We start from the raw sequence: 12,787 nt of genomic DNA on the forward strand, positions 1-12,787 counted from the left end.
AAAATTTTGACCAAAAACTTGATTGTGAGTGGTTCAAAAGATATTGAACATAATTCAATAATTATAACGACAAGTTATTAAATTTAACAATGAAATAGTTGAAAATATTCCTGATTTTTCACTGCTTTATTTTACTGTTAAAAGTTTCTTATTATAAGAAAAACTTTAGAAAATTCGAAAATTCTTTGAAAAAAAGGTTGCTTTTACAGAAATTCAAAAATATATTTCTCTCTCTCCATTCTAGCTTTGAATAAATGATAAGATTCTGCGCAATCTTCATCAAACTATTATATATATATAATATATAAATATATAAGAAGAGTATATATTTGTCAAAATTGAATTTCAGCTATACCTTTTGTTAGCTATACGATTGTCTGTATAACAAAATACTTAAAAAATATTTAGAAGAGATCGAAATGTTTTAATATAAAAAAGTGATTCTCTTCTATAATTGCAATCATTTTGTTTTGAAAATTGTAAAGATCATCTACTTTTGTATGCTATTTTGTTCATTAATATGTGCATCTTAATGTGATTATTCCAATTTAACGTAATTCTCGAATGAAATATTCCACGTATTTTTTATATTTGAACCATCTTAGGCAACATTTAAAATATTTTGGAGGTAGAAGTTATCTTTGCTGAAAATTTACATATGAAGCAAGATGCTTAGAACGCTACCATGAATGAGTCACTGATTCTTATTTAAGCAGAGCTCCTTCGTGGAAACATGCGTGCGACAGTGTTATAAATAAATCAACTTTTGTTTTTATAGTCATCAATATTTATTCTATTGATATTTTTGCATTCTATTTTTAAATCAAAACGCTATAAAAATGACAAGAGACTTATTTTGATATAATTATATTTTCGTAGCCAAGTTGTTGATCAACAATCGACGATAGCCCTACTGCATCTTTTATGCACAGATAACTAGCTGTAATCTATATTTATTCGACGACTCGCTGCTCTCGACCCAGGATATTGCGACAACAATCTCATTTATTATACGGAGGAAATATGACGTCTATATAGATGTAACATACACATTTAATCGCATTCAGATTTTCGAAAGAGTCAAACTTTTTACGAAATTTATTTTTAGTCACTCTTGGATTATGAAATGAATGTGTAACAACACATCGGAGCAGAATCGAAATTAAAAACAATTCGAGATTTGTGTGAGTCACGTTTTTGACCGATCTGAAAATGATCGGGTATGGCTCAACATGATAAATAGAGACAGTCTGTAAACCGTAGGTATACCCGATGCTGCTCGCGTATCGTGTAGGCGTATGTGAAGAAATTGTTCTCCGCACCGCGCCTTTATCAATTAAACGCTGTATCCGTCTTGAGAGTAATCTAAAAAATTGCGGCATCCTTGATATACCTTATCCTTATACCATAACGAATCGATGAGATATTTCCGCAGCGTTGGAATTTATAGGTCAATTTTTCTCGCGTAGATGAATTTTAATTATACACGAAATATTGCTACTATTTTTCACTTTGCTCTTGCGCGAATCAAATGTAATATAAATGTGTTTTGGTAAAAGGAATCTTTACAATGTTTCAAAATAGAATGATGAAAATATCTTTATTGTTTAAAATATGGAATCATAATTGCATTACAAAACTATAAGATAACGGAATAATGTAAAAAAAAAAAAAAATAATTTTAATAATTTTTCCTCTTGTGAAACTTTGACCTAGAATTAATTTTAGATATTTTTATAAATATACTTTTTAAATAAAGAACTTGTCACTTTTTAATTCAGCAAAAAGGTGATTAAAGTCTACATAAATATATTTTTTTAAATGCTTTTTGTGATTTTCTGGAGAAGATGCAAATCTAGCTTTTCGAGAAATTAATAGGAAACAAACGTTTGATTGTCGAAACGTAAAATACACTGATCTATTGTCGGGTTTTACGTAACCAGTATTATAAACGTGACTCGCGCGTGGTTAATAATCGCTAGTGATCGGACTCTTTGATGTAGTAAAAGAGCAAAGGCGATCTCGTATTTTTAATGGCTTGATTAAATCGTAGCGCGTGCGTGACATATCATCCTTACGACTGTCCGCTCATTAGGATGACGTAAGAAACGTTAACGAGTTCGCGATCGATGATCATCAGGAGAATCAAAGCATTTCATTAAGCAAGTTACCACTTTTCTACGGTCTTATAATATAAATGTTCTTTTGTGTTATAAAAACGGTCGCTGTAATGGAGAATTATTTGCGTTTCATATTCAGCTATTCGCCGGGATTGAAACGGTGAATATAGATTATACTAATACATAGTTCCTTTTCTTGTGATTACAGCTATTACTGACATTATCGATTATTCGTAGTATATAAAATATTTCATATCATTAAAATATAACTGTAAATAAGTTGATTATGCTCCGTTATACAAAATATAAAAATTACTTCGCCAATTATCATATTTTGTTCATTTCACGGAATCGATCACACTAGATAGAATAACAGCAAGTGTAACACTTGCAGTATTCAGTGTAATTAATCGATCGATGATTATTTTTCTTGTTATATATGTTTTTTTTTATGTCGGTATGGAAAGAATGTAATATATCAATGAAAAAGTGGAATTTTTGTGAGCAATTTCACCGCAATATATACCGTAAAAGAATTGAACGCGGAACTCTAGATTGTATATTGCTACGGTAATAAATCGGCGCGATTCATGTCGCGATGTTGTGAAAACGGTTTCTTGGATGTACTTGTTGAATTTCTGGTTGCCGACTTGCTCGAAGAAACTTTGTTGACCAACACCATAACATAACGGTCAAGCCGTCGTTGACTATACGTGAAACGTAATTCTTAAACTTTCGCTTGTTTAACAATTAAATTCATAGATGCATCGAGAATTGATAAAAAACGGATAGAAACTGAATTATTTTATTCAATATATTTGCATATTAATATTAATTTAATATTAATTTAATATATTAATATATGTAATATTTAATATATTTGTTTCAACGTATTCATATATTATTTTTTGTTTTTGTATCGTTTGATTTTATTATTTATCAATATTTTATTATACTCGTATTCGCATACTTATCTTGCAATTTTATACACCAGTCAGAATTAATAAGATTAACTATAGTAATTATCTCAATTTCTTTGCCGTTGCATTTATCGCAAAACTTTTGCCACGTCTGAAATGAGCGTTTCTAATTCAATGACGTCTAATTCTAAGCACACCGCGAGAGGAAGGTTTTTTTCCGCAAGATTAGCATGGGAAAGGACTCACTTTGCGAAATTGAAATGCGTCCGAGTTTCCTGCGTGTTCAATTAAAAGACAGCGTCGGCGTCATTAGGTGTCATTTGCGCGCTTTTTCTTTGTCTTTGCGTTCTAATGACGGCGTTTGAAACGTGGCATCCTTTTCCAGTGCGCCGTCCTTGCCGCCCCCGTCATTTCTGCAACCCTTACGTAATCACAATTGTTTTACGTGCTAAATCCGGCTGAATTTGTTGCACGAAGCCGGTGCATCTTTTGTGCCGACCTCGGCTTGCAAATCGTGACTTTGTTAAAAAAAAAACTCTGACGACTCATTTCGCCCACGTAAGATGATAATGACTGCAGGCAGAAAAACAGGCAATATCTCCGCACACGGTTTTTCATATGGCGAACACTTCTGTTCGAATGTGCGGCGATGAAAAACGTACGATTCACACGCTGCGAATATCCCGGATAAATGAATTCAACAGGATCCATTCGTCATGACCTGATGTGATATGGGCTATATTGCAACGCATTGGGAAGACTGCAACAGATTACGTAAATCATCCTGTGGGTGTCATAAAAAAATCATCGATTTTTGCAATGCATTATTACATGTATGAATTAAACGTTTGCCGAGTTTTTTTTTTTTAAGAACTATATATCAGCATCATTCCTATTTAATAAAAAATTATAATTGAGTTTTTTCAGAAGTCGTCATTTAACGTGGATACTATAATTTATAAGCTGTTTGATTTATATCTTTTAAATTATTTTTCAATTAGAATATAAATAAAAAAGAGATAAATTGTAGAAAAACCAAAAGCACGCGATACTTTCGCTACTTCGATTATTTCTCTTCTCTTATTATTCTCTTTTAATCGAATGAACAATTATTAACAGCGGTGTGAATATATTGTCAACATAGATTTTCGTAACAATCGCGTGGGAGCACAAATCATTCGTGAGACATAATAGTACACGTTAAGGTGCGGTTGCACATTGAAGGCGATCGAGGAAACGATTTAATTTTTCGCACAACATTATACCAAAAGATTATACAAAGGCGCATTATATCGCACATAAATCAGAAATAATTTAGCCGTTAAATCGAAATGCATCTTGCTTTGCATCGCACTTTCTAACATTATTAAAATTATACGAAAGTCATTGCGCATAAGTTATCGAATGGATAATGTTGAGGAAACAATTTTAAAGACTGCAATAATTCGGAAGCACGAGATCCAGTTTTGTAAGTAATTTCGATAATTTGCGGGAATATGATCAGTCGTGATGATTAAATTTTTGCGACAATCGCAAATGATTTTAACGATAGCAAGGCTAACGCATTTAATTGTCGCATGCGAATTAATACAGGGATGCAATTTGCATAAAAGGCTCGCATGCCTGTTGCGCCACATTCCTGAGTACGCTCGTAATACGCGCGCAAGGTCCTCTTTTTTATTTTATCAAGGTTGAAAAATCCATCTTGTTGTCGATCCTTGCACACTAATACCTACTAACAATAAAAATGTTTTGATATTAATCAGAATCTTGTTGAGTAAATATTAATTATAAGGAATTAATGTCTTGATAAGTGTGTAAATCTTTTGAGTTACACTAATTATTAGTTGATAGGATACTAGTGTTTTGATAAGTTTATATTGCAAGCTCTATACTGCATTATTCGTTGAAATGAGATAAAATAATATAAGTATTACACACAGAAAGGTATATAATAATTTCTACAAAAAATATATTTTTTCTTATACATATTATGTATTAACTACATAAATAATGTGGACAATATATAGTGATAAGTATATATTACGATACGAACAATAGTATAACAGTATTTTATATATATAATGATAACTATATAAGCGATTTGAATTTATATAAATCTCGCATAAGCACACATCATTCAAAAAAATATTTTACTAATGTAAGTAGATAGATTTCTAGATGTCTCAATTAAAATTTATTGCAATTTTTTATATCTGTTAGAATATTGTTTGTCGTATATAGAATTTATAACAGCAATATTCTAGCAATACCTCTAGAAAATTTAGATCTCATTGCCAAATATTAATCACAAATATAATTGTCCTAAACAATAGCTCTTAAAGAAACAATAGGTATCACAGAAAAATTTTCTATCTAAACTACACTAATAGTACATATATAAATTTTCTGTCATTTATAAAGTCTCTGTCATTTAAATTGATTAAATACAAACGTATGTGGTATTATATTATATTAAATACAGTATGCTAATTATTAATCTGTTTCAGTTAAAATCATTTTTTTAGTGATCACAATATGTAAACCGCCGAAATAATATGTAAATAATTCTTATGTAAGAGATAAGATGGAATCGCCTTTCAAGGAGTCGTGTGAATCCTTTCTGAGGTAACACCTACGTTACTCGCGAATTTACGAAGCATAGCAACAGTTCTCTACCGCGTTCTAATAAAGCATTGACCAGCCCTTACATAATTGGAAAGCGCTCGTGATTTTCGCGTTATAATACTGAATTAATACAGCGGTAATTAAAACGTTAATGCCCACTGAGCAAGCTAAACTTGACAGATTAGCGCAACGATCGAAGTCTTTTGTCTCACTTTTCTGTAATGACCAATCATCAAGGCAATTGATGAATGAAAATACTGGAAAATATAAAAAGGTTTTTTCTTTCATTTATCTGCATTTTTTAAACCTTTATTTTGAAAATTCTAGATCATTTATTTTGTAATACTTAAAATGTAATATTTGAAAATTCTAGATTATTTATTTTGTAATATTTACTTTCATTAATGTTTTATGGTAATAAGAAAAAATGGAACTTGTTTTATTTTTATCATATATATATTGCGTAAAAAAAATTTAAGATAATCTTCTGAGAAAAGCTTTATGAGAAATCTTTTATGTTGATAAAGACATTCAGGATCCTGCGTATCGTTTAAAGTTCAACAAAAGTGACCCGAACTTATCCGCCTGTCTTGTTATTATGTTTTACCGCCGTTTTACTCAATTACTGATAGAAAGCCGGCGTGATCATTTCCCTGGTAATCGTTTTTCGTGAAACGCTTGGATATATTTTACGGTTTTCGGCGAGCGATTATGTAGCTTTAGCGCAAGGGGCTCCTTTCTACTTCTGCCACTCGTCCCACGATATCTGCCGGGCGTGCACGTGACTAAGGAGCACGCGAGGCACGTGCATGCATGCCAGACTTACTGTGTTTAACTATCAATAAGCCTGGCCACGACTGAAGGCGAGGAAAAGTGGGAAAAAGACTGTGAAACCGGCTGAGCCGTATATTTTATCCACCATATCGTGAAATACTGTATATGTATAACCTTGGCAAGTACGTCAGCAAAAGCGAAGAGATTACGCTGATATTTAAAAGCGGAAACTATGTCGAAACTGATCTCCTCTATTTTCTTAGGAAAATCTTGCATAACAACGACAAAAAATTCAAAAAGATACATACACACATGCACAGAATTCCGCATTCATATATTATTGAGTAATCACGTGTTGAATCATAAAAAGAAAATCATTCTTATATGTTATTTTTTAAATTGTAAATTATAAAGTAACTGTAAAAACACAGAACTGACTTTTTGTCGATTAAGTTTTTAAACGTTTTCGATGATTACGGAATTTCTATGTATCTGCGTTTATTTTTATTAAAATGTAATGCTCTGCTTTGTGTTACAGAAAACTTGGCACCATCTGAATTGAAGAAGCTAAGGAACAAACAGAGGAAACAGCGTAGAAAGGCCGAATTGGAACGGCAACAAGCCGCTCAAGCTCAAGAAAAAAGAGAGCAGCATAACAAATCTCGACAGCAAAATGACCCTGATCTCGAACAACCTACGCTAGATGAATTAATACCGGAAAAGCTAGAAAGGGTTAATATAAACTTATATAAGTGATAAAATAAATTGTTTTTCTAAATCTAAGCGTCAGATTGACATTATTATTTAAGCGTTGACACATTAAAATTTTTATGGTCAATTTATAAGTAATAAAAAAGGAAAATTTATTCAAAAAATATGTATAATTTCTTAATTATTAATAATTATTAACAAATTTATTTTTATATATATTTTCAGGTCGAAGATCCACTGGAACAAGCAATAAAATTTTTGCAGCCCTTGCAAGAACTGGCGTCGAATCGAATAGAGACGCATCTTATGGCTTTCGAGATATATATTCGCAAAGGTATATTAGGAGTATGTTTAACAGTGCATGCACAAGTCGAGTCACTATTGACGGAAATAATTTTGCGGAATTGTATTTAGCGTGCAAGATAATAAATATTTATTTTTCTTACAGGTCGCACTCTTCTCATGTTGCGCTCGATAAAACGCGCTCATAGGTTGGATGCGAATAATCCAGATTTGCATACGTGTTTGGTGCGTTTTCTGTTGCATACCAGCAAATTGCCACTGGAAGGAGCAGTAGGTGAAGTAGTAAAACGTCAGACTGTCGGGATCTTCTCCAGTACAAAGCCGGCTCAATTAAACACCGAATATTTGAAGAAGAGTAGGAATTCGCTGGCGCATCTGCTCCAAGCCGCAAGGATGTTGTATGTTCTGGACCCGTCCGCACAGACGAAAGCACTATCCCTCGTGACAAACATCGACAATCTGGAAGGTGTGACGTTGCAGAACTGCACAAAGGTGCTCGAGGCATTGCGTAATGGCGACTTTGGACACTGCGACGATACGATAGCTGATTACATGGCGAAATGTCACGTGCGGTTTCCGTTCGCCACCGCGTTTCGACCGCCCGAGTCGAAAGCCAACAATCATCAAGAGAAAGAGAACTCGATTAAGAACTGATCCAGGCACGCGCTATTGCAGCGTCACTGAATCGCTATTGTAGTTAGGCGAGTCAATGAAGAGCCGGTGTGCGGAGCGTTCTAATCTGCGCTAGAGAACTTAAAATCATATTTTAGGTGTCGTGACAAAAAGAAATGAAGCGAAATTGGCGAAATAACCAATCGAATAAAGCATGTGTTATACAGGAACTAGTTCCTCGAGAGTATTTCGCACGTAGTGCGAACAGTGCTAGAACAATACTGGACAAACAATCTTAATAAATTATAATACGATGCGGATCCACCTAAGGTTTTCAACGTGGTCCGAAATGTTATGAGGATGAAAAAAGGGAAAGAAGGTGACGACTTAGCTAAATATTAGTTAACAATCGAGATCGATTATTAATTTGATTCACGTTCTACTTATTGTGGGTGGCAACACTAAACGCGAAGAGAGGGATGGAGAATGGGAGGGATGTAGTCGACGAAAGTGCGAATTGTTTTGTGTACGAGACGTGCAGTGTGTAAAATAACGCATGCGAGACTAACACATTGGTACAAAAAGACAAGACTTGTATACATACATATGCGCGTTCTATGCGAATAATTCTACTCGAGGTTAAGGTGTACAATTTCCAGCGATGCCTACATAATACTCTACTATGTAGAGGCCGCAAAACGCTAGACGATCATCGAGTATACCGTGCATGTCCGTCGCCGCATTTGGATGGACTATTCCCACATCGTGTACTAACTTCTGGTTCGCTTCACCCATAAACTTTTGATTCGAATGAACAAAATGACCTAACGCTTTTCCTCCTAGATACATATTTTATTCCTGCGATTTTGCTCAGGGTAATGATCTACGTTTGGATTGGAGCCCTGATATTCCATCGAGAAGTCAATAAATAAGTAGTGTCCGTTTGCGAAAGTCTCTGTGAAAGTTATTATAGAAAACTGCGTATTGTATACGCCAACTACCAAAGTATATCATAAATCGAAAAGTCGTTAGTGTGCTGATAACGATTATCATCGTACATGTATACATCGACGGATTGCGGAAATTTTAATGAACACTAAAGGTTTAAAGCCTATTGGTAAAAGTCAAGGGATGTTATAATTACCTCGTTTAATTTTCGAAAATAATGTACTATTTATAAGTTTTCAGTTTTTAGTTTTTCCGTAAAAACATTTTCGATACGAAATGACCATAGGTACTACCGAGCTATTAATAATGTTTGTACATATTTCAAATACTATAAGTGTATATGTCTCATGACTTTCTTTCAATGAGCGACGAGTGAATTTGCCGCTGATGAATATTATCTGAATGTTAATCACCTACTCAAACACGTCATAACAATAATCATAAACATATAATAGGCATCTATGTTTTATTGTATTAGTTATATTTACCTCCTTACTCATCCGTAAAGTATCTCATACTATTGTCGTAAAACAAGAAATCGAAAATCGATGGAATAATTTCATTGAAATAAGATTGGTTATATTGGCTACTTATTTCTAGAATATTGTGTAAATTATATTATATATATATGTACACAATTATTTTGTTAAAAAGCGTAATTGGACATCATGACCATGTATCTATACCGGACATTTTAATCTTTTTAAATTTATTTTATTTGGGTACTTTTTTTCTGTACTGAGAGTATTGAACTCTGTAATTCCAAGTGTTCTTGAAATATCTTATATTAGTTGCTCCAATCTTTATCGGAGGTTGTTACCTCGATATAAAAATTTTTATCACATGCATATAGACAAAAACATCAAAACATAGAAAATAAATAGTGCTAATTGCGAATTATATTCGAATTTTTCAAGAGCTGTATCTAGATTTGCCTTTTAATCCTCAAACATAATATTGTATTAGCTTGAGTTATTCTTTCCAGATCATATCTTCTCTCTCTCTTTCTCTTCCATCTCTATGGATATAATTGGATTCATCACATAGAATTTGTTGACTAATAATTTTTATATTAACAATCTAAAAAAATGATGTACTTTTTTCACTCATAAATATCTGACTTTTTATTATTAAAACTTATAATTGAACGCAAAATGTGTTATTTGATAGTATTCACAAAGTAGTCTACATGCTTAATTTATTTCAAATATTTTGTTTCATAAAAGAATGACAATCGTATTCATATATATATATTATTCACTCCGATACAATGATTGATATATAATGTTGAATATATAGCAAAAGTGAAAAAGAATATTAATATGAAATATAACATTAATATTTTAAATATTATTCAATGTTTAAATTTGATTATTTGATTTGATAGACAGATTCATGATGCATAGAATTCTGTAAGCTGTCATTTTTTTGTAATATAAAAGACATTTCTATGTGATGAATTCTCAAATTCCATAATATAATCATGCTCATTGTCTCTAACTTTCCTCACATTATATTCACTGAGGAATTAAATGGAATAACATTTTAATTGAACGAATTCGAATGTATAGTATGTACATAAAACACATATGCATAATACATACATGCATATACATATATATATATATATATATATATCAAATATCCTTATGTTTAACCGTTTCCTTTTATTATATTACATCACCATAATATTATATCATGTAAAACTAATCTATCGGACTCCGCTTAATTCAAAGAGAAAATAAACATTGTTACATATTTCTTATTATATTATGCCATAAGAATATTATCACTAATTACATTTGTACAGCAGGTAAAATGCATAAACAGAGAGATGTGTCATATACTTAATTCTATTTTACAAGGGAAGGCTCAGAACTGAACTCCATCAATTTCAGTGAAACTTATCAGGAATATAAAGCAAATTTTATTTTACAATGTGAGTATACTAATACTCCTATTTGCTCTATAATCCTGTCACGTTTCTTCAAAATTAATACAGTTTAATTTTGAGCTTTTACTTATCCTACTGCAATCGTTTCACTCTTTCTGTATATTGTTTTATTTATTTTTTGCATGCTCATCTTGTTAAGGTTAAAAACGGGATTTATCAGATCTGTAAAGTTTGAAAAAAAGAGCAGGTTTGCTTTGCCTGCATTTGTACCTACTCTTAATTAACTTTTATATGTAAATATTACATGTTTGATCTTTCAAAAAAATCAATATCCGATGAATACAATCACAAATTGTAGTTTCACGTGCTATCTGGTGATTAACATTACTTGGAAAGATTCAACTTATGAAATGTGAAATGAAAAAATAAATAAATGAATAGAAACATAAATAAAAATAATTTTTTTTTATTGTACATGCAACCATGATATATGCTGACAGAAGAAATCTCTTAATTTTTATTGCATTGTCAGTTTTAAGAAAGGACTAGTATATTTTTATGCTTTATGCACGCACGCACGCACACACACACACGCGCGCGCGCGCGCGCGCGCGCACACACACACACACACACACACACACACACACACACACACACACACACATATATATATATATGTATATATATGAAGCGATTTCTTTAGATAAAATATATTCTGTAAAAGAATACATACAAAAATAAGATACAATTGCTATCAAATTAATTGTTCATATAAGACATTTAATAATGATTGATGAATATGATAATTTTAATCTTGTTTTGTTGGAGTTTGTGGTAATTGACTCATCTCATTCCAATTAATATCACTGAAATTAATTTCTATCGTCTGGTTTTTTGGGATATATTGTCTAAAAAAAAAAATTAATAAATTTTTGTTAGAAAATAAAATCTTGCAATTCTAGTGATAAATTAATGATAACCATTCCAATTAACAGTACCTATACTTTATACCAGCAGCGTCAAACATTCTTTTTGCAGCTATTGCCTCGACTTTATGAGCATTTTTATCTGACATGTATATTACTTGTCTTATGCCAGATTGTATTATTACTTTTGCACATTCATTGCACGGGAACAAAGCAACATACATTGTACAGTCTTTAACATTGCTTGAATTCTTATTTAGAACTGCATTAATTTCTGCATGACATACTACAATCCAATAGCAAATGAATATAGATGATCTTAATAATTAAATAATATCTCATATCATTTATCATTTACACATATACACACACACACATACACACATACATATACATATCTTGTAAAAAAATATTATTTTTATTATTGTACCATAAAGATATTTTGTATCTAAACTGTTACGAGAGCTCTTTCCCCATGGAAATTCAGTATCATCACATCCCATAGGCATTCCGTTATATCCAATGCCGACAATTCGTTTATCATTATTAACAATACATGCACCAACCTGGGTACAGGGATCTTTGCTCCGTTTTGCGGAAAGGAACGCTATAGCCATGAAATATTCATCCCAATCAATGTATGACGTTCTCTTAGAATTAAGATCTCTATAGATAAAATAAAGTATTAATATGTTCTATTAATAATTGAGCATATCTCTCTATTTATAGAAATATATTTATACACTACAACAAAATTTTGATACCGTTTGAATGATATTTCTGCCATTGCCAATTAAATCTCTACTTGAACTTCACTGAAATACAGATTAAATAATGTCATCAATTATTTAAATTATACATTTAAATATCACCACGTGGCTAACAAAAAATCAAAACAAAAAAAAACTTGAAGAATAATCACACCGGTATTTTTAATTCGTACATTAAATT

The 12,787-nt window shown here is 31.8% G+C and overlaps 2 protein-coding genes across 2 annotated transcripts in view; one reads left to right on the plus strand and one right to left on the minus strand.

Moving 5' to 3' along the window:
* Naa15-16 (N-alpha-acetyltransferase 15/16) overlaps positions 1-9,913 on the plus strand; it is a 36,927-nt gene extending 27,014 nt beyond the window's left edge. Inside the window, exons 9-11 of the mRNA XM_072900714.1 lie at positions 6,981-7,174; positions 7,379-7,487; positions 7,602-9,913. Of these exons, the coding sequence (XP_072756815.1) occupies positions 6,981-7,174; positions 7,379-7,487; positions 7,602-8,110 (812 nt within the window). The 3' untranslated portion in view covers positions 8,111-9,913. The remainder of the gene's footprint in view (positions 1-6,980; positions 7,175-7,378; positions 7,488-7,601) is intronic.
* A 1,447-nt stretch (positions 9,914-11,360) lies between these two features.
* Positions 11,361-12,786, minus strand: LOC140670264 (deoxycytidylate deaminase). Its single transcript, XM_072900838.1, has 4 exons — positions 12,601-12,786; positions 12,267-12,502; positions 11,909-12,122; positions 11,361-11,818 (listed from the first exon to the last, which is right to left on the minus strand). Exons 1-4 carry the CDS (start codon positions 12,621-12,623, stop codon positions 11,719-11,721), a joined length of 573 nt encoding a protein of 190 aa, XP_072756939.1. The 5' UTR covers positions 12,624-12,786; the 3' UTR covers positions 11,361-11,718.
* Position 12,787: the final 1 nt, after the last annotated feature.

Source organism: Anoplolepis gracilipes, chromosome 1, assembly GCF_047496725.1.
Source record: "Anoplolepis gracilipes chromosome 1, ASM4749672v1, whole genome shotgun sequence".
NCBI lineage: Eukaryota > Metazoa > Arthropoda > Insecta > Hymenoptera > Formicidae > Anoplolepis > Anoplolepis gracilipes.

Bases quoted from the DNA above. Each gene is read 5' to 3' on its own strand.
- LOC140670264 (XM_072900838.1), bottom strand. From the start codon at position 12,623: ATGGCAGAAATATCATTCAAACG. The intron at 12,503-12,600 runs GTATCAAAATTT...TTTTATCTATAG, and splicing joins GCAGAAATATCATTCAAACG to AGATCTTAATTCTAAGAGAA. The intron at 12,123-12,266 runs GTACAATAATAA...ATTGGATTGTAG, and splicing joins AGATACAAAATATCTTTATG to TATGTCATGCAGAAATTAAT.